General features: G+C 40.2%; 2 protein-coding genes across 9 annotated transcripts in view; both read left to right on the forward strand.

Moving 5' to 3' along the window:
- slmapa (sarcolemma associated protein a) overlaps positions 1–13510 on the forward strand; it is a 46467-nt gene extending 32957 nt beyond the window's left edge. For 4 of the 6 annotated variants that reach the window (XM_057361556.1, XM_057361558.1, XM_057361560.1 and 1 more), the window contains 9 exons: positions 295–375; positions 1014–1073; positions 5144–5263; positions 5364–5438; positions 7621–7926; positions 8605–8722; positions 9149–9320; positions 9427–9561; positions 11338–13510. In XM_057361556.1, the coding sequence (XP_057217539.1) occupies positions 295–375; positions 1014–1073; positions 5144–5263; positions 5364–5438; positions 7621–7926; positions 8605–8722; positions 9149–9320; positions 9427–9561; positions 11338–11430 (1160 nt within the window). In that variant the 3' untranslated portion in view covers positions 11431–13510. Of the gene's footprint in view, positions 1–294; positions 376–1013; positions 1074–5143; positions 5264–5363; positions 5439–7620; positions 7927–8604; positions 8723–9148; positions 9321–9426; positions 9562–10368; positions 10457–11337 lie in introns of all 6 variants that reach the window. The other 2 variants (XM_057361557.1, XM_057361559.1) reach the window with 1 other exon arrangement.
- Positions 13511–17198: 3688 nt separating this feature from the next.
- The window catches only part of LOC130570910 (filamin-B), a 62993-nt gene continuing 53393 nt past the window's right edge, over positions 17199–26798 (forward strand). For all 3 annotated transcript variants that reach the window (XM_057361412.1, XM_057361413.1, XM_057361415.1), the window contains exon 1: positions 17199–17620. In XM_057361412.1, coding sequence (XP_057217395.1) covers positions 17329–17620 — 292 coding nt within the window. In that variant the 5' untranslated portion in view covers positions 17199–17328. The remainder of the gene's footprint in view (positions 17621–26798) is intronic.

Raw genomic sequence — 26798 nt, forward strand, 5'->3', positions numbered from 1 at the left:
ATATCTCTCCCGTTGGAAGCCCGGGTCAGACACATATGACCATGTGTGGGCAAGAACTCCCATCATTCAGAGAGAGTGAACTACAGGGGGTGTTGTGTTCACTAACTGTTTAGATCAAAAATAATATTCTGATATACACTTACAACCAGATCAAACTCTCTAAATGAAAGAAATGCTTTGGACGCGAGACCCTAGGAAATGTTATAATAGCACTATAATGTTTATTGCTGTGATGGCTTATGAATATGTTTACCCCCTTGTTTCTAATTGGTTTGTTCCGCTCTGCCTCCACAGAAAACCAAATAGACGCTAAAGAGTGTGATATGTCTGATACACTGAGCCCCAGCAAGGAGAAAAGCAGTGACGACACGTCAGGTATGTTAACCATGATCCTTTTTTCATTTTATTTACTAGCATCTGTCTATCCTTTGACTGAACGTTTCTTTTGTTCACATTATTCATGGACAACGTCTGCTGTAAAAAAAAATTAATCCATAATGAAACAAATAATAAGTCATGTTTAAGAAAAGCTTAAAATATTTAACATTTCCTAATTTTGTTAAGGTATTTTCTTTTTCTCTCTTTTTTGTTTTCTTTCTTTCTTTCTTTCTTTCTTTCTTTCTTTCTTTCTTTCTTTCTTTCTTTCTTTCTTTCTTTCTTTCTTTCTTTCTTTCTTTCTTTCTTTCTTTCTTTCTTTCTTTCTGTCTGTCTGTCTGTCTGTCTGTCTGTCTGTCTTTCTTTCTTTCTTTCTTTCCGTCTGTCTGTCTTTCTGTCTGTCTGTCTGTCTGTCTGTCTGTCTGTGTCCTTTCTTTCTTTCTTTCTTTTTTTCTGTATTTATGTCCAGTACCTGTGTTTCATGTGCTCTTTCTGTCTCTATTTCTTTCTTTTACTTTATTTTCATTCGCCTCTCTATGTACTGATAAAAGACACTTTGGATAAAAGCGTCAGCCAAATGTATCAATGTAAATGTAAATATATTTAATTTCTTTAACTTCTTTCATTCTACCCCCCAGACGGACAAATGGACGAACAGGAGATGAATGAGACCCAGAACAGAGTTTCTCTTGTGAAAGGTAACCTCCTGTCCATTGTGTTCAGTGTCTGTTTGAAATGACGGTGTTGACGGAGGTGTGTGTGTGTGATTTGGCTGGACAGCAGTGTTAGTCACACTCTTTATCTACCCTCATTAGTGCTCACTGGACTGGTATGCAGCGCAGAATAACAGGGTGTGTTATTCCCCAATGTGACTATATATGGTCCTCATGTGCTGAAGGTAGCAGTGGTGGGATTCTCAAGGTTTTAGTGGTGGGCTCTTCATGTGAAGTTCAACAGGTGTGTGTGTGTGGTTCATTCTGGATCACATGTTTGTCTCAGATGTGTGACCCCGCCCACTTTACATTCCACGCTGTCCTCTAGAGGAACATAAAGCAATTACAGCTCAATTAGTGAAGGAACATCCAGAGCACGCTCACAAGCAGCTGCTGGACAGTCTTCTGTCAGTCTCAGGTAAATCGAGCATCCTAGCAACACTAGGTCATTAATGAAGTGTGATGAAAGGAATGTTATAAAGATATAGTCTGAACTGAACTGGCACGGGACTCTTGCTTTTCTTTTTTGTTTGCTAGTTGTCGCCTTGCCACTGGCCGTGGCTCCGTTGGGTCGGGGGATTTACCCCTCGGTTCTGTTCACATGGTCAGATATCATCAGATTAGTTGTGACTCGCCCACTCGGGCTGAACATGTCATTCATCTGCTCTCATCCTGCTGGTTCACACCAGACAGCAGTACATCCAGAGATTTGGCTCCCACACAAACATTTCCATTAGGGCACATGTGTGGAGTCCTAACATTTCTCCTGCGTGACCTGCCAAACCCAGCACTACTGTTCTTACTCTTCGATGTGCTGTGTAAAAATATTGTAATGTACATAACATTATCACATAGACAATGGTTTACTTATGTACATAACCAACTTACTACAGAGTCCATGCAGTCTTAAAGCTACAGTTGCATTCACAATCTGTTTAATTTTAATGGTCAGGGAGAGAGAGAGAGAGACATAGGGTGTGGAAGATTATTTTAAGTAAAATGTGCATAGTAATCTGGTAATCTGGATGGAGTTCATGTTGAGTATCTGACTTTCTGCTCTACTGATAAGATAAGACTAATAAGAGTTCTGACACATCGGAACCTTTGGAAATGGTTTGTGGCCCATTTAGGAGATCGCAGGATTTCTTTTTTGTTTTGTTTGTCACCTCTGTGCATCATCACATTGCCTGTCTCTACGTTCCCGGTTTCTTCTGCTTTAAATAGACTGCATTCAGATATTTTCCCTGAAGTTACAGCCCATTACAAATGAATAGTACTGTATCTTTGATGCCAACAGCACATGTCAAACCTGTCTCAGTGACTCACTTCTGCAGAACACAAAAGAAGATATTTTGAAGAACGTTGATAACCAAACAACACTGACCCCCAGTGACTTCCATTGTATGAACACAAAACCACTGAGACATTTCTCCAAATATCTTGTTTTTTATGTTCCACAGAAGAGTCACATACAGCGTATGTGAGTATAAATAAATGATGACAGAATGTATGTTTTCGGGTGAACTGTACCTTTAATCATTTGATTTAATCATTGTGCCACTAGAGGGGGCTGTTGAAGTATGAAACTGGATTAGTGTAGAGAATTTCCTCTTCAGTAAAATATTTTGAATCTTTATTAATAACAGGTTTAAATAATAGGGTAACCATCATTTCCATTAAATATTTTATTTGTGTGAGAAGCTTTAGCATCTGTCAACCCGTTTGAGTTATTTACCCATAATAAACGCACGTATGCATGCTTATAGCTTTGACCCACAATAAGATTTGTGGAGACGCCGCTGAAGTCATTGAATGTGAATAAACACATGGTGTGCTGTACACATCATGTCCTCTGCCATTAAACGCATGGCAGTACTTCAGAAACAATGCTCTGTGCTTGCGTTTCTTACATCATTTTGTCTGAACGCAGCTCCCAGTAAACACCCATCTTGGCCATTGTCTGACATCATGAGCGATTATCAAACCTTAAATTAGCACATGACTTCAGCACATCTGTAGAGAGATGTGAGAGAGGGACGTTTGTATGAACTCCTTTTGTATTACAGTCCTTCACGTGCATTACGCTCTCAGGCGTCCTGTCAGTTGGTAATACCTAGAATTTCAAAATCAAGTGCAGGTGGTAGATCCTTTTCCTATCTAGCGCCTAAACTTTGGAATAGTCTTCCCTGCACTGTCCGGGAGGCAGACACACTCTGTCAGTTTAAATCTAGACTAAAGACGCATCTTTTTAATCTTGCATACACTACTCTTCCATAATATAAATCTTCAGAGGGTTTAGGCTGCATTAGTTAGATCAACCGGAACCAAAAACACAACTGATGTACTTGTTGCATCAAAGAGTACAGAACAGTACTCTACTCTCAGCCAGTCTTGTCTCATTGTTCCAAGGTTACCACAGCGAGCAGGATGCAGTTCATGGCCTGACCTGATGGTAGAGTGGAGAATGGGAAGTGGGGACCTGACAAGAGCTGAGATGATAGAGCTGGATAAAGAAGGACGCGGTCTCTTGACATGTCTTCACCACAAAACTTCAAATGCTATTAGATTATTAATGATAATCTTAAACTACAATTTATTTTATTATTAAGTTTATTTATTTTATTTAGCCTTGTTGTGCAAGTTCTCTGGAGCTTGTGCAGAGGCAGCAGCTTTTGCCAGAGGGGAACTGGAATCCCCTGGTTGGGCCTGGGTTCTCCTGAGGTTTTTTTTCTCGATTAGAGTTTTGGGTTCCTCGCCACCGTTTGCATACTGTTTTTGCACTATCTGCCTGACCGGGGGGGCTGCTTTAGAATCTTAAAGTTTTACTTAATTAATATTGCATATAGGAATTTATTATCTGTTATATTTGACCTGTGCTTCTCTCTCCTTTATCCTAAATGTGTGCTCTCACTGAGCGTGTGTGTGTGTGCGTACTTGTCTGTGTGTGTACGTGTGTGTGTGTGTGTGTGTGTGTCTCTGTGTCTGTGTGTGTTGGTGTGTGTGCGTGTTGTGTGTGTGGAGTGTTCTGTGTGTGGGTGTGTCTGTCTTCTGTGTTTTCAACCTTTTCTTGTTTTTGCAGGTACAACTTTGATTGTTTTGCTTATAGTCAATATGTCTCATGTACAGCTGCTTTGTAACAATGAAAATTGTAAAAGCGCTATATAAATAAAGTTGAGTTGAGAGTTGAGTTGAGTTTGTGGGTTTCTGGTCAGAGGAGGTTTTCCAGAAGGCTGTTGTTATGAGAGCAAATGAGAGGCCAACGGGATGCTCCTCAGAGACGCATGAGAGGTGCAAACGTACGTTTGCTTAGCATGATGTCATGTGAAAGAGGTCAGAAGACAGTGTAGAAAATGTATTTTGCTTGGCTTGGTGCGTGTCTTGTCAACAGCCTGATTGAAGATCTTCCAGTAGAGCGGTCTCTTTTGGTACTCCCTTTCAAAGCTGAAGTCGTGTACGTATCAGTTTTAGCTGCATAAAAACACATAAGCAAGAATAGTTCGGTTTAACATCCTCCTGTTTGTGGTGATGTCAGCTGAGCTGTAATGTCGTGTAGCCAAATGACTTGGCAAAAGAAGTGTTGAATATGTGATGCGAATGTGAATATTTGCACAGTGGTGTCGGTCTGTGACCATCTGTATGGAAAATACTGACTATAGTGTGCACACTTGGTAGGCCAAAAATGTTGTTCATTTTAAAGTAAAAAAAAATATGAATGAACATATAGTTTGGATGCCGTGTCCTTAAAAGACCCCTCGCATAACATATTCGTCATTTGTAACGCAACATCATGTGTTTAGATTTCCTCTCACAGTTTGAAGTCATTGAGTTTTAGTGCTTGATGTTTTTACCCACAGGCGCTGGTGAACAGAGCGTCTCTTTCGTGGTTGTTAGGTTTGGACAGAGTTACAAACTGAGTTGCGATGGATTGGTCTCACGTTCACATTGGCTTTGAGGAAAATCTGATGAAAGCTATTTTTTGTTAAGGCCAGATGTGTTATTGATATGTCTGCAGCCTAAGACAATGAAAATGCTATTTTCTCTTTGTCTAATTGTAGAAATGGACCGTAATCTTGATCCAGGAGACACTGAGGAGGTCATTCCTCACCTCCACAGAGAGCTGCAGGAGGCGCAGGAGCTCGCCAACACCGGCAAACAGAAATGCCTCGAGCTTCAAGGTACCTTGGCATGATAACTGCTCATTTTTATAGCGATTCAACATCAAAACTGAAAGCGCGTTAATGCTGTGAATCACCACATGTCTGTTTCTTCTCTTAGCTCTGCTGGAGGAGGAGAGGAGAACCAACAGACAGCAGACTGAAGAATCTGCTAAACAAATCCGCTTCTTACAGAGTAAGTGAATCCATTTATACAAACGACATTACATTATTTAATGTTTATTTATCATCTATTTATTAATGCACCTACAGGATCCTGGCACAAAACTTTTATCAAACTTAAGTTTAACTTGACTTTACTTTTACAGGTTGTCCGCGGTGTCTTAAAAAGTATTGAAAGTTGATAAATAAATTTAGAGTAAATTAAGGCCCTTAAAAAGTATTCAAAAGTCTTAAATGCCATTTTTCAATGTATTCAATTTTGTATCATCTTTTCATATTTGTCCAAAGAGGTCATATGCTAAAGTTTGCCTGAACTTAATCATTGTGTAGGTGAATAGTGGGAGGCGATTAGCGTAGCCTCGTTTCTCTTTCTAATAAAACTAGCATTGGGTTAGTCACTCCATTAATTCTCTAGGGCTTCGTTCCTACCCTTCTTAATTATGTTGCATTCATAAGGAGTTTTCACAAACCAAGGCTGTTTAGTTGTGCTATCTTACAATCAGTATATAGTAAATGTAAGTCAAAGTGTCACCAAAATGTATGGAAAAGTCTTAAAAAGTATTCAATTGAGCTCCATGATTTCTGTATATACCGTTTTATGCCAAAAATCATAAGGATATCAAGTAAAGATCATGTTCCATGAAGATATTTTGTAAATTTCCTACTGTAAATATATCAAAACTTCATTTTTGTGAGTGGATGCAGCAAAATCATGAAACAAAAATGGCCAGGAACACGCCTACAAACTTCACTCGCTGCTGCCCGCTCTTTAGCAATTACCCACTCAAGTTTGATATCTGTGTAAAGCATAGAAGTTCAGCTTTAGAGTTCATCTACTCTCCACAACATCATTACAGCGAATAGAGAGTGTTAAAACCTGTTTCTTCTTAGCAACGGCCCGCTAAAGCACCTCTGATTGAACAACTTCATGGGTGATTTTCTTAATATTTTGATCCTCAGATTCCAGATTTTCAAATAGTTGTATCTCTGCCAAATGTGGTCCGATCCTAACAAACCATACGTCAATGGAAAGCTTGTTTATAGGTCGTTTGCAAAATCATTTTTATGCCGCACAAGGCGCGGCTGGAGGGGCAGCAAGTGATTTTCCCCCATAGGAATTCACTATCACAAACTCAAAGTACCCATGTTTAACGACCTGAACAATGACCAGGCAAGCCCACATTTCTGTCAAACCTTACTTGTAATAAACACTAGCTTCCGTTAAAAGAACGAGGCCGTATTGAATGGATAAAGTGAAAAATCTTGCGTTAAGCGTTTCTTACCCATAGAAGTCCATTATAAGGAAACATCTTAACGTACCAAAACAACAACCACGGAAAACCACAAAATATATATTTGTTTATCACTGATATCAAACATAAACATGATAACAGAAAAGTTTGAAATTCTCAGTTTGTCGCTGCCTTGATCCATGTTACATGGTTTCTTTATAATGAACTTTAATGAAGAACAAGCTTAAGACTATTCTTATTCCTGTAATAAGTGCTTGTTCTTTTAACAGTAGCTGGTGTTTATTACAATTAAGGTTTTATAGAAATTTGTTTTTATGTGGTCGTTATTTCGGTACGTTAAGCTGTTTCATTGTAATGGATTTATATGGGGTAGAAATGCTTAACGTGAGATTTATCACTTTATCCGTTTAATCAGGACTCGATCTTTGCAGCTAGTGTTCATGACGAGGTTCTTGAGAAGTAAATTTGAGCTCACCTGGTCGTTGTTTAGGTACGTTAAGCGTTTTAGAAAGTCATTCGGCTCGCTCATCCCAAGTGCAGATTCAGGTTTACAAGCCACTTTTATCTCCGTTCTCAGTGAATACTCGCATTTTCCCCCTTACACAATACACAATAAAAACACCTTTCATGGTTTGATCGATTTAAACGGTCAAAAACGACGCAAAACACAGGTATTTTCGGTTTGTTCTAGTGAATTCCTCTGGAGAAAATCACTTGTTGCCCTCCATCGGCACTTCGCGCAGTTCCCTGACGTCATGTGCAAACAACCTATTCAGCTGATATATAAATCTTAATTCAAAACATGACCATTATGATTGGTTTTGTGGTCCAGGGTCACATATAGGTAATCTGTTATGCAGATGAAAGTTGAGCCCTTTTATGACCATAACACCTCTGGTTAATTGTGGTAACTCATAGCTAACTCGATGACTATCTCTGCAGCTCAGCTATCAAAACTGCAGTCTGACATGGAGGCTCTGCGTGAGCAGAGGGAGAACACTATCACCACCACTCGAGAGGAGCTCTACAGCGCTCAGGAGGAGATCCTTGTGCTCCGGCACTCCATGGAGAGCGCCACAGCCGAGCGGGAACGCGAGATCGCCGCCCTGCAGGGAGACCTGAGCGCCGTCACTGCCGAGCTGGACAAGTGGAGACAGACGGCAGCCAATTATGAAGTGGAGATCAGCAAACTGCAGGCCAGCTTCCAGCTTCAGAATCAGCACCAGGAGAAAGCCAGTCAACTGCAAGGTATCGATTCAGAAATACAGTAAACCCTTAGACACTTCTGCGGTTACATGCTTCAACGGCTAGGGAAACTTAGCATGCAAGCATAGCTGCACTTGCAGTAAACCTTTATCTTTTGCCAATATTGGATTTAATGTTGCACATGCTGTAGACTTTTAAGCACGTGCTCGACACACACACGGACGGTATTCGTTTGGCAGCATTTCTCTCCAGGCTCTTTAATGTGCCATCCAGAGTCACGGAAACAGTTTTATCATCCTCCGTCCCGCTGGGTTTATTTCTCCTTTATTGGACCCGTATTTCGTTTTAAACAAAGGAAAATCTGAAAGCATTTCAGTGACATTTTCAATGAAGTCATCTGAGATTCAACTGCATGTAACATCAAATTTCAGGCTTCAGCTAAACCTAATATAACAGTATAATAATCACACACTGAATATCTGAAAGACGTCTTCTAGTGAAGAGATTGCTTTATGTTTTACTGAAGTTTAAACGAAAACACTTTGTGTAAAACCACAATCACAATAATCACTGAAATATTTTGCAGAGATGTTCACGAGTGCCGTGTGTGTGTGTGTGTGTGTGCGTGTGTGTGTGTGTGTGTGTGTGTGTGTGCGCGTGTGCGTGTGTGTGTGTGTGTGCGGGTGTGTGTGTGTGCGTGTGTGTGTGTGTGTGCCTCAGGAGAGCTGGAGAAACTTCAGACCGAGTGTTGTGGTCTACGGAAAGAGTGTGAGAGTCTGAGGACTGAGAAGATCACGCTAATGCAGAAGCTCAACAGACTGGAGGAGGAACTGGACAGGTGAGTCACATCAGCATAAAGCAACATCCTTTCTACACCCAAACCTGTGACTCTCTACATGCCCAAACAACTGCTTCTGTTTCGATCTATAAAAGATTGATGACTTCTACACTTCAACTTTTCTAAATGACTTTGCCAAGTTGTCGTTGTGATGTTGAGAGATACTTTTGTCCTTTTTCTTCATCTGCGCCTCAGGCAATGTGCTGGTGTTGTGTAATAAGTCATACCTATGAGCTCATCTGACCTAAAGCTATAGAGCGCGCGCGCATCTTTCATACACATATTTGGTCAGAATTAGCAGGATTAGTTACATCACCGCTATGTTCAGTTGCTCACAGCGTTATTGGGATTGTCTTCGTTAGGTTCTGATAAGATAAAAAGGAGTTGATTTATTAGATGATTCACAGTAGTTGTGTTTATTTTTAGCTCCAGAGAACAGAGTGCCACGCTGAGCAGCAGTCTGAACTCTCTGGAGAAATCACAGGGTGTCCTGGAGAATAAACTGGACTCCATGCAGGACCGGCACCAACAGGACGCCAGCAAACTGAAGGTACAACTGGCCCAAGCTGAGAGCCGCACCAGAGACCTGCAGAAAGAGGTACAGTCAAGCAACATCCACTCGTGTCATGAGCAGACAAAACTTGTTTTATGACATCCTTCATGAACCTCTCTCGCTCTCTCTCTCACTCTCTCTCTCTCTGCAGTACGACGACACTCAGAGCCTGCTGTCAGATCTCAGGCAGCGATACGAACGGACCGAGCAGGAGAAATGCTCTATTAACGATGAGCTGGAGCAGTGTAAGATCAACCTGAAGGTCCTGCAGGACAAGGGCAGCAATGTGAGTCACATGACCAATTCCCCCCATCATGTTGATTTGACACTGATGGAGATCGCTGTACCTCACTCGTCTTCATTACGCAGCCATCAGCGATCAACTGATAGATTTTACTTCCATGTTTTGCACGCCACAGTAAAATACAGCAGAACACACAGTAAAGTTTGCTGTGCAAACACCAGCGCTTTCAGACACCGTCGCTGTGTCTCTCAAACCATACTGAGCTGCCTACGTAGAGAGCATGTGTGGAATGTGCTGTCTAGGCAGGCATCTTGTGTGATTTGAGACACGGCCTACGTGTGTATATTTATGGATATTCATTTCGTCCTAGTTCAATTTTTTAGCTTCCTCATGACTCACATTTTGAATGTTCAGGTTCTTCTACTTTTTATGAACCAAAAGGAGGATTTGTCAGCTAATGTTTGGTCATGTTTGTACATTTTTGGGGTGGATGGGGGGGCTTTACAAAGCAGTGGTTTCTCACAATTCCCACTTTTTCCCCACAGTCCAACCCCTCACACATTGTTGAATGACGTCACTGTGTTTTTGATCTTGTATTGCAGTGAATGTGATTTATTAACACCTGACACACTGTCTGTGTTCCTGATGTCGTGCTGTTACGTGTCGAATCGTGTTTGTGAGATGTTTGATGATATTTATGTTCAAAGTCCCCCAAACTGCAGCTTTTTACAGCCCTTGATTTGTGTCGATTTGTTCGTTTGTTCTAGTTTTACTCCCTCAGTCTGATTTCAGTTGAATAGTTTAAAGATTGATTTCTCTTTTATTTTTAATATCCCTTCCCTCCTCTAGCCATCCATATTGCAGCCTGTCCAAGCCATTTTCATCGGTCTTTTCCTGGTTTTGCTGTATTGGTGCTTCAGCCAGTTGTGGTAGAAAGGTACACACACTCCTGTCGAGTTTGCTTGTGTGTCTACTGTATATATCATCACGTATATACGACCTGTGCATGGCTAAGACTCATCCGTCATCTCTGCACCTGCTTCGCCCAAAATCCCTTTTTTGGTGCTTGGCAACACGCGGGAACTCGTAACCATTTCATCATCCACCCGGAATCACCTACAGCAAACCGATCACATTAACGTCTGTTTGTTTCAATCACTAATGTTCACATGGGGATTTTGGATTCTTTTCTGTGGGCTTTAGGTTATCTTATCATCTTTTCTTTGCTTTATTCCAACTTTTTTGCATACTCTCATGAAAAGAATAGCTCGCCCTGAAATGACTCTTCTGCCTTTATTTACTCATGCATGTGACGCATGAAAACGTGTTTATGCTCTTTATGTAAATGGAGGAAGATGATTTCTAGCTCAAACGGGGACAAATTCGCCTTAAAAGTCGTTTGCTTTTTTCAAACTAAATATATTTTTGGAGCAGCCTCATCCCCATTTAATTGTTTAGGAAAGAGCGGCGTACACATGCTTTGTGTTTCCGTTTGTAAACGCTGGCTGAGCTATTCTTTACAACAGCTTCTCTTTCTTTGATTTGAAAGAAAGACGCTTGTGTTTGTTTTCTTTGCGTCACTCCTGTGAGGTAACTGGTTCTCCCAGTCCTGCTCAAGTATTTGCTTTTCCTCTCTTCTACTTCTTTTTCTCCCTCTTTCGGTTATTCGTGTGTGTGCGTTTTTAATCTCTTGGTCTCTGATTGTCGGGTCTATTTCTCCTCTCTGTCTCACTTTAGCTCCAGCCTCCAGCGCTTCTGTCCTGGTTGCTCTGGTGCTGACCTTTGACCTTTATTAACTGTACCGAAATCTCGTTTCAGAGCGGATGGTTGCCCTGGATGCCGGTGGTCGTCGCCGTGGTTGCCGTGACAGCAGTGGTGCTTTATCCCAACTCGTCCAGGAGCTCCTCATGAGAACCGATGACGGCAGCCGTCTCCCCATCACGCCCCCTCTGCCGAGCGTCAGTTTTAGTCCCGGCACAAGGTCTAATCTGAACACAATACCTCCTGTTTTGACAATACGGCCCTGATGTGTGTGTGTGTGTGTGTGTGTGTGTGTGTGTGTGTGCGTGTGTACAAATGCAAATGTATATAGTATAGAAATAAAGAGAGAATAAAATTGTAAGGCATATTCTAGAATAAAAACTATCTGCATTTTTGTCACTCAGTTGGATGGGAATTTCAATGATTCAAATGGCCTAAACTAGGTCTGATTATTTTGATTTCTGGGGTTGGGTATTATGTTCTTTTTAAGTCGACTATCCTTGTGGTTTGCCATGTTAGTTGTTAATGTGGTATTCCGAATAAACGTAAAGCCAAATGAGAATCTAAACTCTAGGGCACGAGAGGGGGTGAAGTGCCTACTTTAAATACTGCTAGAACTAGTTCACATTGAAGTGCCACTCGCTCAGCGTCTCGATTCCATCCCGAACGAAAACAATGTTTCACATGGTTTGTGCTGTAATTGTGTTCCAGCCCACATGCTTCTAGCACAGTGATGTCATCGTGCTCTAGATGTTTCTCTTGTGTCGTGTATTATAAGCAAATGTTCATGTCAAAGACACTACAGGTATCTAGGCGATTTTTGAAATGCAACTTCCTTGACATGTAGGATTGTAGTCAATGCCAGATGGATTGAAGCATTGACTTTAAAACAGACGTTGTAGCTTTTTACCAACACCCTGTCTTGCCGTTTGGAGACGCAGTTGTGTATTCAAACTTTCTGCTACAGTACCTCTGCAAAGGCTCGGGGATTTTACTGCCTTACCTGTAACACAGAGAGAGTATGTGTCTTCTTACAGAACGATATTAATGAGGCTAATGGTGATATATGGGTGAAAGTGTCAGACATGCAGTGTCGTGAAGCACAGAAACTGGTGTGAGTGAATTATTTTTGGTGGTGTTTAAAGTTGCTTGAGACTGGAGAAGATGAATGAACCAATGATGTGTTTGGTGTGTGGTTTGCATTTGTCTGCCGTGCTGTAAATAAACAGTCGTGGAGCAAAACACGACATTCATCTGACTCGGCGTGTCAAGAACTGTTTTTCTTTTTCGGGAACGACATACTCCAACAAAAATCCACGGAGCACTTCAACACGGATTTTACCGCGAATGCAAAAAAGTGAAGCTTGTAGCACAGAAAGAATAGCTTTAAAATAAACACTGAAGATATTAAAGCGTTTGTTTTTCAACAGCATGATGGACTTCTTTTGAGGACTCTTATTTTTTAAATCCTAACAACCAAGTTTGAAACATCTTCCTTCACCTTGTGTGCAACATCGGCACGTTTAGAAGAATGCTCACGTCGTTTGTATATATGTATGTATGAATGTTTGTGTGTACATATATGTTGTAGTCACAAAATAAAAATTGGATATAAATAATATTGGTCACATGTAATTTGCTGCTGGAGCTGTTTTGCAAGATTTAATACATTGTCCTGGTTATTTGACAACTTGTTCATACTACACGTCTTCTGCATTCCAGTTAGTGTTCATTTGATAGTTATGACCTGTGCATTTGACATTCTACTAAGATTTTAATATTTTTTTAAATATTTTATTCCACACAGAAAGCATGCGTGATGTTCTTCTAACATGTACAACAACACTAAAGTTGTGAGTATTTGATTTAAATGGATTTAGGGAGAACAATATCTGATCCTATCTTTGCTAAATCTTGGGTTTTTAGTTTCTTTCTCCCCTTCAAATTGTAGATGGTTGACTAATGTTTAAAATGGCATCTTTACGCTGGTTACACACACTATAACGTCAGTATAACATCACACTGCCTGTATATAGTTTTATTCCCAATTGTGTTTTTTTTTTTTTGAGTGACAGCTCAAAATACACTTTATATTTTAAACGGGTCATTGTTAGATTTCTATTTTGTAAAGATTTAAATGGAATAATTTCTGCAATACAGATAGAGTTTTTGCACTAACAAGTGTGATGTGCATGTTTTCAAATAAAACATCTTTACTTTCCTGATCTAGTATGATTTGTTTTTTTCTTTGATCAACATCAGTGATATATAACTTGTATGAAAAATGTTTAATGACTTTTTTTATGTACGTTTTAGCTTTAAACTATTTATCATGCATGCTTAGGAAAGCTCACATGGTTTTTTATAACCACTAACATGTTGGTCTTGATTCTGGTTATGATTTTCACCTTTATAAATGTTGAATGCATAACATTCTAGTTCTAAAATGTTGTTTGTAGCCATGAACACAAGATGGCAGCCCTGACACGTTATTTATTTATGCATTATGAAAGTCCTTGGATGGTATATAAAATATATTCTAAAATACAACAATTGTTCTCATATCACAAAGGTTAAAAATGTTCACCTATTTGTCAAGGAAATGTCCTTGCTCTTTTGTTCACGAGGGTGTGTCGTTCTTTTAAATACCTCGGTGAATTGTTCTTTTGTTTGGAATGTGAACGTGATCTACTGTGTTTCCTGCTGTGGTTAGAGACACATTCTCCACATGTAGATTTGTGGCATGCTGCTTGAGTTTCAGCTGTCTCCATCTACTGCCAGCAGACAGAAGATTCTGAGAGACCTCATTGCCTCCGCGGGGGCTGTCGCTGTGATACCAGAACGTTTAACTCGTCCTGACTCAGGACATCACTGCTGACAGGAAGTTCTCCACCCTCATCTGATAAGTGTCGACACAGATTTCTTCAACTTCATTCAGTCAAGACCCAATTCCCTGTGCCATTCGTCACAGAATCAATAAGAACTTGCTCTATTCTTGCCTTCAATTTTTTGTGCCGAGACAAACATCATTACTGGCCGAGTTGGGGAATCCAAAGCATGAACATAAATGGGGGACTCATACTGATCATGACTGAAATGATCAGACTCGCAGCAGAGAGATCCATTTACTGCTAAATGTGTATTGCAGTAGCAACTAGTGTGTGCTGTTTTTTTTTTTTAAGTGATCAGATTTGAGATTTGTTGCCTTGAAAACAATAAAGTTGGTTAAGGATTTTTAGTCGTATCTACAGAACAGAGTGTCATAAAGACTAGAGATAGTGGGCTCTATACTCAGAATAGTTTATTAACAACGTTCTGGCAACCCTTCACGACACACCCACCTGCATTATGACAGCAAACACCACTCGGATTTAGTTTTCCAAGAAATGTAAAAACTAGATTAAGGCTGTTAATCCTCTTCCTTCTTGAGCACAAAACACTAAAATAACATTCCCAGAGTGAATGGTTGCGGTTCATGAATGAAGTTTTGCAATGGTCACACAATGGAAATGTTAAGGTTGTGATGTTCAGGACTCGATAATCTTCGCAAATGTATACAGCGAACGTGCTGGACATTTTTTGTTGTCGTTATGCACAGCTCAAGTATAATAAACATAGATCAGCTTAGATATTGCTTGGGAGATATAAAAAAGAAACAAATGTGAGTGTAATTGTTGAAACGCATGAAGAGTCTGGAGGTGTAAACTGAATGTAGATTGTAGAGGGAATATAATCTGGATTTGAGTACGTTTTTGAAATGTTTGAGTTCATATTGAGATCTTCATTATCGCAGACTTGACAGATCTGAGCTCAGTTTGACACGTCGTTGACATCTCTTCTGAAACTCTAAAGACAGAGACATTTGTCTGATTTCTGACTCTTTTTCTCTTGGAAATATCTGAGACACAGATGAGATTTAAGCAAACGTTTCCATTTGCTTTTCATTTAATTTCATTGATGTCTAGGAGAAATCACATATATTAAGGAGATCTGTGATTTTCCTGGCCTTTAGAAAAGCTGATGCTGTGTGACTGATTTCAGTTCAGTGTTCTCTGTATTACTCATCCATCAGCCACAGCTTGAGTCTCTGTTATAGGAATGTGATGGTTGCATTATCAACTGTGTCATACGGTCTGCTTTACCACCATCATCACATCAGAACCAATGAGCTGGTCTTTGCCTGAGGTTGGTGCAGTCCTGTGGGTTTGTCAGACAGGTGATGTGCAGACAGACAGACAGACAGGGAAGCAGACGCACCCGGAGGCTGTAATCGGGAGTTACTCAGCGCAGAAAGGTGGGACATCCTATTGCCTCATTGTCATTACTGCTTTACAGAGCCAACCCGCGTGTCATCTCCATTACAGAGATTATCAGAGAGAGCCAAGACATCTGCAGTCACCAGCCAGACATCAGGCACACGAAACAAAACAACTCATGCAGGAGAGACATGAGATTATATGTTGTGATAAGTGACCTTTCGTACAGATTTTAGAAACTTTTCTGTTCATTCAAATCAAATCAAATACAGGCCTACATGCTTTTTAAAAAGGGATTGTTCACCCAATAAACAAACATTCTTATCCTAGCAGTATCTCTGGCTTTACATTCTCATGAATTAGAAAACACTCACTATACACTTTGAACTTCTTTCCATGCCGTTAACAAACGGTGTATGTCATATCACCATGTGTTTCTCTTTGTTTGGATAAGTGTGTGTGTGTGATGCAATGTTGATCCACTCGAGTGACTAATGCTGATCATTTACTGTACTCCACGATGAGAAACATCCAGACCCTAGTGCTTTGCTGAATAAGATCTGCTGTTTATTCTGGAGTAAATATTAAGACTCCTGTCAGCAAAAGTGCAGGATATGATGTCAGGAGAAAAGACACGGACAGCGGATAGAAGTAGGTTTTCCCCGAATATGCGGAGGCTGACTCCACAGAAAAACCCTGAACGTGTCATGGTTCTGAAATAGAGCTGACACCTTCCTGAAGACAAAACAAAGAAGTCAGTGTGAAGATCAACCGTGTGTCCTCGCCAAATGTGGGGGAAGCATTTGTTTGGCAAATCATCAGGGTTTGTTGGAGGACAGGATTGTGTCCAGAATGCTGTAGATCAGTGGTTCTCTAGCGTTTTTGTTGTAAGGCCCCCTTTCTTTAGAGCGCATCGCTTTGCGGCCCCCAAATAAAGACTTAGAATCTTAAACTTAGAATTATAATGAAATCAACAACATATTCAGTTATACAATGCTGGAACATCAATTCTTTGGTTGGTGGTCTTATTTTTCTGATGTTTGATTGTATAAAATGTATGATAAATTTCTGTATTTCATAAAATGCCACAAAATCTGTGGCCCCCCTGGATCCGTCTTGGGGCTTTTTACAGGAACATTTTTGAGTTGTTGATTTGTGAAACAATATTTAGTCATCAAAAATAATTTGAATAATGAGGCTTATGTAAATAATGTGATGTAATAATATATTTACATATGAGAACATACTTTATATTTAAATACCTTGATGTCTTCGCTTTGATTATCAAGGTAGCAAATCTGCCAGCAATTCATTTTGTTTCGCAAACTTTTTGAGGCATTTGTGAATTATTAACAAAATAGTTACATAATAATACATAATAAGAATGTCGCAGAATAAAAACGAGGAACACTCATGGCAAAGAACAGAGAAATGTTCAGACAGTCTTTGCAGTAGATATTTATCATATGTTTTTCTGCAAGTTTTCGCAGTTTGCATACTTTTATTTTTCCGTATTATTTGTTTTAACTCTTCTTTGTTGTCTAAACCGACATACAAAGCAACTTGAATAAAAAACTCGCTGTTGAAGTTCAGGTCTGGTTTGGCGTTGCGCAGGTGGCGTCACTGCTCTCCATATAAAAGTCTGCGCAGGCGCGTCAACGGGAGGGAATCGCTCAGGAATACCGGAGAGGACGGACGCGACGCAGCCACACGCTCCTCAAACGCGCCTTTTACAGATACACGAGACAATTCCAAAGTTATCAGACCGAGTTCATACGAGTATTAAAGCATCATGCCCGCGACAGAGAAAGACCTGGCGGACGACGCGCCGTGGAAGAAGATCCAGCAGAACACCTTCACGCGCTGGTGTAACGAGCACCTGAAGAGCGTCAACAAACGCATCGCGGACCTGCAGCTGGACCTGAGCGACGGACTGAGACTCATCTCGCTGCTCGAGATACTGAGCCAGAAGAAGATGTACAGAAAATATCACGCCAGACCCACCTTCAGACAGATGAAGCTGGAGAACGTGTCCGTGGCGCTCGAGTTCCTGGACCGGGAGAACATCAAGCTCGTGTCCATCGGTAAGTCACCTGGTCGCTTTTTTTAAAAAAGGTTTTATGTTTTAGTATCGGATAAGTGAGTTAATAACGTTTTTATACTGAAAGGCCTGCTTTGTGAAAAATACTTTACTGGAAAAAAGAATGGGATTTGCATTTTGTTTTAATGGGACCTACTGGTTATGTGTTGAGTTATATTGATGGGATGTTATCTGGTGTATGGAAACCAATAGAACACCATTTAATCCTGCTGGAATAAGATAGTGCATAGCTTATACATAATATATATTCTTGTATTTTTTTTGTCATCTATTGTGGTGATATTGGGCGGCAATACTGTGGTGCTTTCATTTATGTCGTACCTCTGAATAAGTGAATAATGCACATATTCACACACCAAGGTATTTGTTTAGAGATGCTCTTAAAAACAGGTGCAATGGTAGTACCAAGTAAAGTTGTTCTCATGGTACGTGCGTATGAAAAGAAAGTCGGGTTACTATTATACTTGTTGGAACTAGTTTGTTAGTGAAATAACGTGACACGCCTTTTGAGAAATGCATCATGTGAAGGGTTTTGCTTTCTAATAGCTACTTTCACAAGCTTAGTCTAGTCAATGTTAAAACCAATACTAATAAAAATCAGTATACTCGAGTGTTTCTCGCTCTTCGCCCTTCTCTTGCTCAACATCTTGAACATTTGTGTGCTCTGTTGCAACATCAGTCTTTAGTAATCCATGTGTGTCAGAGGGCCGGTGAGATAGTGTCAGTGTCATCATGTATCGATTCTTTTTGTAGATGTGTATCTTTTTACTTATTTGGTCTGGTATGAGATGTTTGACCGTGAATCGCATTCCTTTCTTCAATAAGATGTCGAATCCAGCGAATTTTCAGAATTCCAGGAGCTTAATTATTAAGAGTTTTGTTTCAGCCTTGCGTTTGGTGCCAGACAGCTTGCAACATTGTTGGAGTCGACCCAAGCGTCTCGGCGTGGAGGTTTCTCACCACGTCTGTGATGTTTGGCGTGATGATTCGAAAGTGGAGGGATTGGGTGCACTTTAAACAGGTGCTTAACTTCACCTGGAAAGGTAATGGGGCCACAGGAAGTCATAAATCCCATGACCATATTTGGTCAATTGATAGCTCGTGGCACACAAACACAGGTAAACATTGCCATGGCAACATTCATATAATGTGCAATCTGATTTCCTTGATGTTCTCATCTGGTGACGTGCGTTCACCAGCGAATAAGCTGTGTGGGATATCAAAGATCAAAGATGTTGATAATGAAATTGATCAAAGTGAAACCTGAAAACATGGAAGTGCGTTTGTGTGAGTGGTTATGTTCGCTCGGGGATATTCAGTTTTGTTTGCATGGAGAGATTTTTCCCCAAGCTTGATCTCTCTCTTCAGAGAACTGTGATGCGTGTCAGTTGTGAGGGAGGGTGTATTAAGGATCTGAAGTTGTGAAGATAAGATCATTATTGGATAGACATCCGTTACACGGTTTAAGCAGTTCTGTAATATTTGTTAAAGGAATAGTTCACCCAACAATCGGTCATTTATTCATCCTAATGTCTTGTATGTGACTCTTTCTTCAGTGAAACAGGAAAGAAGATATTTTGAGAAATGTCTCGGTGGTTTTGTGTTCATACAATGGACGTCGATGGGGTTCAGAGTTGTTTGATTGTCAACATTCTTCAAAATATCTTCTTTTGTGTTCTGCAGAAGAAAGATGCTCATGCAGGTTCGAAAGAACACGAGGATGAGTAAATGATGATAAAACAGTCATGTTTTAACCGATCACTGATTTGTGTGTTGATTTCGTCACTGGTGAGGTCACAAAGTTGTGTGTATTTTTTGCTGTGTAGTTTTACTTGGCACTTCCTTCCTTGTTGAAAAAATATTTTGACTGTTTCTATAGTAATTTTTTATTTATTTGGTATTTTATGCGTTGATTGAACATTGTTTTCTTGCTGTTTTTACACTAGTGACCATTAGACCGTAAACATGCAGATAAATTCCTCGGTTGTGGATTTACACAGACGTTTCCTGAATGACCGTATCTTCCTGTCCAGAGAGCGAGAGCTCATGTGGAGTTTTCATTAGCTCTGTAGGTTATATATATATATATATATAGATATAGATATAGATATAGATGTGTTTGTTAAAGATGAATGTTATCATGAGGGTCAGCGGCCAGATTTTCCACTCGCCCTTCAGTTTTAAAGGCCAGACGTGTACAGAGACGGGTGAGAATTCACACAAACAAGCTCCGGTCACAGCGTCCGCTGTAAATCTCACAGGATTCCATTTGTTTTCTCTCTCTCTATAGCGAGACGCAAGAATTGATCGCTCAAAAGGTTAATTGATGAACTTTATGACTCGGTCAAGATCTTTCACGTGAACATGCGCAGCGATCCGGGAAATGTCTTGTTGGCTGCCTGTGTTTCAATGTTTGTCCGGTTGCCACGTCATTCAGATCTTCCCTCTTGCTTTCATTTCACCCCGTCCCCACAAGCCTGGTTCGACATCTCTGTGGCTCTCAACTGTATCAATTGGGTTTGAAAATATGACTTTGATGATGGTGTGGTTCTCAGACAGCCCGAAATAGACTCACAGTGGTTCTATTGATGTTCTGAGGTCAGTTCCTGCTGAGTCAGTCCATTACCTCTGGTTCCTCGCTGACGTTTCTTCAGATTCTTTCCACAGAGACGCCCATAAGTGCAGGCCGGGTGTCTTCTGTCGCGTGTTGTTAGCTTTCCATATGAGATGCGGTTGCCATGGCGATGTGTCTGAAATATTGTGATGTTTTTGGAGGTGGTGTCAATTGTAAATGGGGTTGCAACCGGTTTTCTGATGTCTTCGCTACGTACCAGAATGGAACGAAATAAACGTAAGTAAAACTCAAAAAAGCAATTTTAGTTTTGAATAGTTGAGCTAAATGAAGTTCGTTTTGATTTCATGTTCGTGTAAGATCTGATACAAACATTCCTTCATTTCTATTTGACTTTTGTCTATTTTTGTGGTTTAGATTCATCTTCAGACACTTGTTATCAGATCGAGATGTAAAACTCCACCCGATGCGGTAGCTGTCGAAATCCTGTCGATGTCGAGCGTGACTCTGAGGTCTTGCTAGCATCAATCAAAGTGATCGTCTTCCTGCCAAAGCTCAGTAACGGTTTGTTAGAGCGGCATGAGTTTGGACGATGTTGAAAGAGTTTCTCGCATGAATCTTCTGCTCTCAGCTGAAACACTTGAGATCGTGTATGCCGTCCGCTCATGCTCATGGAATTCAACAGTGTTCTTCAATCGCAAGAGAAACCGCAGGCTGCTGGAGGCTTCAGAGACATCATCTCAACCAGACGCAGATTGTTGTCAGATTTGCACTTTTCTCTGCACGAGGAAACGTGTGTCTCAGTGTTGCGGGGTTGATGTTACATTTGTTCAATGTGTTTGAGGCTTTTTAAACCTTGTTTGCGAAGGCAAAAAGTATTGTTTGAGTCTAATGGATAATGAATTTTCATTCTGCTAATAGATTGTGATTCTTAGCGTGCTCAAAAAACGAAGCGTTTATGTTGTCACTTTGAAACCTTCTATAAAATAAACCATAAAATCAGTACATTTCTGGTTACTATGGTTTTACTACAAATACTATAATTTAGCTCTGGGTACTGTAGTAAAATCGTCTCAATACCCAACCCTCCTCAAACACACGTCTCGTCCTGTTAAATTGATGCGTAATTATTTTTCTGTGTCTTCTGACTAATTCATTTAATCTTTTGGCAGGCAGCAGTCGTGTCATGGAGACTAAAGGTTGGGCAACTAAATAAACACCTAGCAACATGCTAAAAACTATTATTAACCTGCTTGGCAACGCCCTGGCGACCACTCAACACTACAGCAGTGTTACAGCGAGGAGCACTCAGGGTTTCATCAGGAGATGTTAAAATGTAGTTGTGTTCTACTGTAATGTGTGCGTTTGTTGCCAGTAAGATTTGGGTTTGGAGTGTGTTTGTGAAGGACTCATTCACACACGTGCTGACGTCCAAAGCCAAACGGCTCTGACATGCTTGAGATTTCAAGCTTCCCTGTCTGAGAAATTCACAGCAAATGTTAGTAATGTTAGTTTAACCATCATGCTTCACAACAGCTCAAAGAAATCTCTATTAAATCGTTTTAATTTGAGATGATTGTCTATTCTTTTTTATTCATTTAAGAATGACGTTAAACTATTTTCAACGTAGAAAAATGAAAAGAAAGCAGATGTGGGTCAGTTTTGATTTTCTGTTTGTTTTTGCGCGTCTGAATGATTTTTGGTTTTGTGCTGCAGCCAGTAAAAATTCATAATGTTTCTGTGAAACTGTGGTTGTGGAGTTGATCTTCTGTATTTTCAGCTCCTTCGTGTTGTCTGTGTAACGGAGCTCGTCTTTTATTCTCATCAGATAGCTGTCCGATGTCGTATCTCCTCGCTATGCAAACAGTAGCTGGAATTGTGTGTGTGTTGAAGGTTTGTCATCTTAAATTGCAGCTCCCTCTGAGTTTGTCTTTTTTTCGTCCTCTCTTTGCTTTATTCTGATTTCAAAGGTCGTCAGAAGAATGTGGAGCGGTGTTGTGTTCCTCACTGTCCTCTGTTCAGCATTTTTGCCAGGTGGATCGTTGCGTCATGCTAAAAGAATCACGTGGCCGTTCAGAGTTTGTCCAGATGGGATGCTGTTTGGTCGATATTGAGATCTTGTGTTTTTAGGAGGGAGATGCCAGTGGATTCATCCTCTTGGGATCTGTGCATTATTTTTTATATTTTAGTATGACTTGTCTGTTACATGAAAGCATCATCAAACACCCGATGTACGTGTAAAACGTTTAATTGCTTTAGTAAGCCTGTATGCAGAGGAAGAAATTATATATATTTTTTAAAGCAATACTTTAAAATTTCACTTGTGAGCTTCACACTTCACCTCAGATTACCTTACAGTACCGGTCTGGTTTTAGGTTCAGGACTTTAACAGATAAAATGCATTGAGAATATCAATGTTTCTAGCTGTGGATTAGAAGGAAACTGTTGTCTCGTCTTGTTTTGTGATGGATTATTTATAATGAATGTGACTGCGTGAATCTTGGCCCTCTTTGTAGAAGTGAAGTTTTCATTGAACGGTTTCTTTATCAAAAGATTGTGCAAGACATTATGAAGTCGTGGCTCTGCACTTAGATCTTGTGGGATGAATGACTTTGGAAGGGTTTTACTGAAATGCAACTGTAAAGTATTTTGACTCTCGAGTGCATTTCAAGTTCTTTATCAGAGTGTTTTTACTTGACTACATTATAAATGAGACATCATACTTTTTTACTCCATTACATTTCATAAATACAGGTTGAATGTTTTTTACTTTTAATACTTAAGTGCATTAAAGTAGTCAAGTATTTTTACTAAAATCTTTACTAAGAAAATACTTTTAATGTATTTAAGGTTAAAAAAAATCTTAAAATGTATTTATGTAATGTAGTGGAGTAAAAAGTGTATGCTTTGGAAAAAATGTACTTCACTACATTGTAAAGCATATATCATACTTCACTACAGTTCATAAGTACATGGCAATTTTTTAATACCTTTAATATTTAAGTACATCAAAAATATATAGTCTTGGAAAAAATGAAGAGACCATTTCAAAATCAGTTTTTCTGATTTTAAAATTGACTAGCTCTGTGTTTAGGTAAAATGATCATTTTTGTTTCATTATGTGAACTACTTATAATATTTCTCCCAATTTCAAATAAAAATATTGTTTCTATTGACATTTATTTGCAGAAAATTAAAACTGGAGAAACGGGTCAAAATGACAGAAAAGATGCTCTGTCAGACCTCAAATACTGCAAAGAAAACTAGTATTCACTTAAGCACTGCAACAGTCATATTTCTACATGTATTTTGGAAAAAATCAAGTTATTTTTTATTTGATAACCAGGATTTTTTATCACATTGTCATGCTGTCAGTCTTTTACCTAGCTGTTGGATGACTTTGTCTCTCCTGAGGTTTGATTTTGTTGAAATTCAACAGACACTGGACTGGAATGGCCACAATACATCTAGAAATGCTGATTAAATGAACATTTGGAATGGTCTGTAGTACTTTAGCAGGCTACAATAAACCGTACTTTCTCAGTAATTGTTCGGTAAAAATACTTGTGTATTAAAGGTAAACAACATGTGAAAATGTATTTATGAAATGTAGCTGAATAAAAAGTATGATGCTTTAATATAGTAAAGTAAAAAATTTCTAAACCATTAGCACTCTGAAGTACAGATACTTGAAAAAAGTACTTAAGTTCTGTGTGTGCGTGTGTGTGCGTGCGTGTGTGTGTGTGTGTGTGTGTGTGTGTGTGTGTCAGTTCTTAAAGCTTGAGTAGGCAATCCTGTCCGGAAACGTTTTTTGTCATGCTGATTAGAAGTCTCTTTACATCCTGATAGCAATCAATAAGTAAAGCGATACATTTGTATTTTTATAATTATATATTGTCTGTGAAAGGCACAGGACCAAAAGACGTTTGCCCAATCATTGGGTTTTGATTATGTTGCTTATGTAGTTTGTGGACCTTTATGTATTACATCGTTACATAGCGTCTAACGGGAACTATGCTGCATCTAATCCCGTTTTAAATGTATCGTTTACTTGAGCGGTTTTCGCTATTGTACAGTAGTAACGTTATTTACTTTGTACTGTAACGTGTTCTCGCTGGTGAATGAGACATGATTTCATTGGAATTGATCCAAGAGCTTCTGGTTTGTGCGTGTTCATGTGTTTTGGAGGAGGCGTGGCTTTGGACCGCGATTTGCGATGGAGGGTGGGCTCATGATTTCAGTGCTAGCAGGCTAAAGTTAGCATCTTACCAAATCATCTATTCCGCCTTTAAGTGTTCTTTTGACACATTGAATGTCTTAAGTACACGCTTTTCTTAAAAAAAGTCAAAAGTGTAGTTACTCCATTATTCGTTTTGCTAGTCACAAAGAACACAAGAATCCTCTTTCTTACTCCAGAGGTTCAGGGTTCCAGCACGCATCCCATTATGCACTTTATTCTATGCACTCACACAATTTTGTTACTTTTCTTTTGACTTGTATTGAATGAAGGATTTGCTGTTCTTCTAGCATACACGTGTCCTCCCGGGTTCATGTCATTTAGGTTCAGTTCTGGTTGGTTTGCGGGAGAACGCGAGGATGCCAGACAGACGTGCCACAGTGCAGGAAAAGCCTCTCTGGATGGGCGGAACCACCAGAAGGAAACTCTTGTGAACTTGAACCCTCTCGTTGGTAATTACATTCGTGTGTTTGTGTGGTACGTCACTTTGACAAGATGGATGCGCTGCCAGGATGTAATGTTTCACCGGTGTAACACGAACCAATAGTTTGGCCTTTTCTGAAACTTGGTTTCCTAGAAATAATGCCACAAGCCACCGATCCAGAAAACAGCGCGGATTCCTGCTCGAAAACGGATTGCGTCACAGTTCTGTATTGTGCCCTAGAAACTCCGGCTCTGCCCTCTGTCCAAATACAACAGCTGACGATGGAAAATGAGAATGAAAATCCAGTCGCTTCATGTACAGTACCAAAGCATTTTCTTAAATCTTGAGTTTAGTCTCTACTGATGGCAGGTTTGAAAGGCTTGAGCAAATATTTCAGGGTTGCTGTAGCGCCCCATCGCTCACAGACTCTTTCTTTTGATGGGACGTCTGCACTCCGAGGTCTTTGTTTTAGCTTTATTGTCCCTTTGCATTCACGAACATTCTCCATTGTTACGTCTGACAGCACGGCCTCGATTTCTAGATGTCTGAACCTGCATGAGGTAAAGAATGTAATTCGGTTAACGGCAGAAACCTCTCGCCCGTCTTCATGCTAATGAAGGGCACGTTGTATTGTTTTATGTCAGTAAAACCAACAATGCGCCTGACGCAAGGCCGTTTCTCTTGCCAAACAGTTGACCTTCAGTGCCCGGAGTCTGGAGACAGTTGTTGAGTTTGTATCTGGTTTGGTGCATGAATGTTGTGTGTTATCTGGATTACATTAACGCTCCTGTCAGCGTGCTGTTTCCAGGGGTTCCTTGTGTTCTCCGAGAGAGTTTTTCAGCAGCTCGGAGTAATCTTTGGACCCGAGCAGCGGCTCAGTATGAGACGGCAGTTAATCATTGACTCTCCCAGCATGCCTTGTGTGTTAAGACAGAAAACTGAAGCGTCCAGCGCATCCCGTGATCTCGTTGAAACTACGTTCTGACCTCTTGGAGAGACATTTTTTGAATGCTTTAGCTCTGATGCAATGAAAGCGGCTTATCCTAATTTGAAACATGACGTGCTTCTGTTCACCTGCATACTTGGGTTTTTGTGCAGTGCTGTTCTAACGTGTGTTGTCTTTAAGGGCTTGCATACCCAAATCTGGGTGCATTTAAAAACTTTTGTTTAAAAATGAAATGAGCACGAGTAAACCGTACAATGCTTTGACGTTTCCTCAACGTTGCCGCAACGTTGCAAAAAGGTAGAAAGGAAATAAACTCCTGATGGAAAGGTCATGAGGGTTGCAAGTCTTTGGTTGGGTCACGTTTTGAACGTTTGAGGTTGTTAAAGCAGATAAATGCTTCTTCATTAGATGGTTTCTTAAGTCTTGCAGTCTCCACCCTTGGGCACGAGCCAGCGTTTCTTTGCTTATCCATTTGTATCCAGGTCGTGTTGCCCGGTGGAAGGTACCGGCGGTTTTGATTTACGGTTCAGACACGTCTGTCAGATTAAGGCACGCTGGGGGATTTTTATGAGAACAAATAAAAGGCCGAATATTAAAGCTCCTGTAGAGATGAAGCGAGGTTGTTCTGTTGCTATGTGTATTTCAGTGCTGTTTGTCACCGAGCAATAAGTCAAAAGATTTGCGAACGGTTACGCAGATTTCCTGCCTACTGTGTTATTTACTTTGGCTGGGCTTTGCTGGATGACTTCACATGTGTAAAAAGCTTCAAAGCCTTTTTGCGTTCGCTGAGACAAGTTTAGACATCCGAGTTTCACAAAGGCTTCGCTCGCTTCCATTTCTCCTTAAACTCCGTTTCTCTCCGTACGTCTTTGGGCGTTTTGCGTGTTCGTTTAATGTGAAGCGAACGGTCATTTGTCTTTGCTGTTTCACAAAGCTTCTTTTGAAAGCGCTGTGAATCTCGTCCGCCTGGGTTTTGAGTAAC

This window comes from Triplophysa rosa, linkage group LG20 (assembly GCF_024868665.1).
Source record: "Triplophysa rosa linkage group LG20, Trosa_1v2, whole genome shotgun sequence".
Lineage (NCBI taxonomy): Eukaryota > Metazoa > Chordata > Actinopteri > Cypriniformes > Nemacheilidae > Triplophysa > Triplophysa rosa.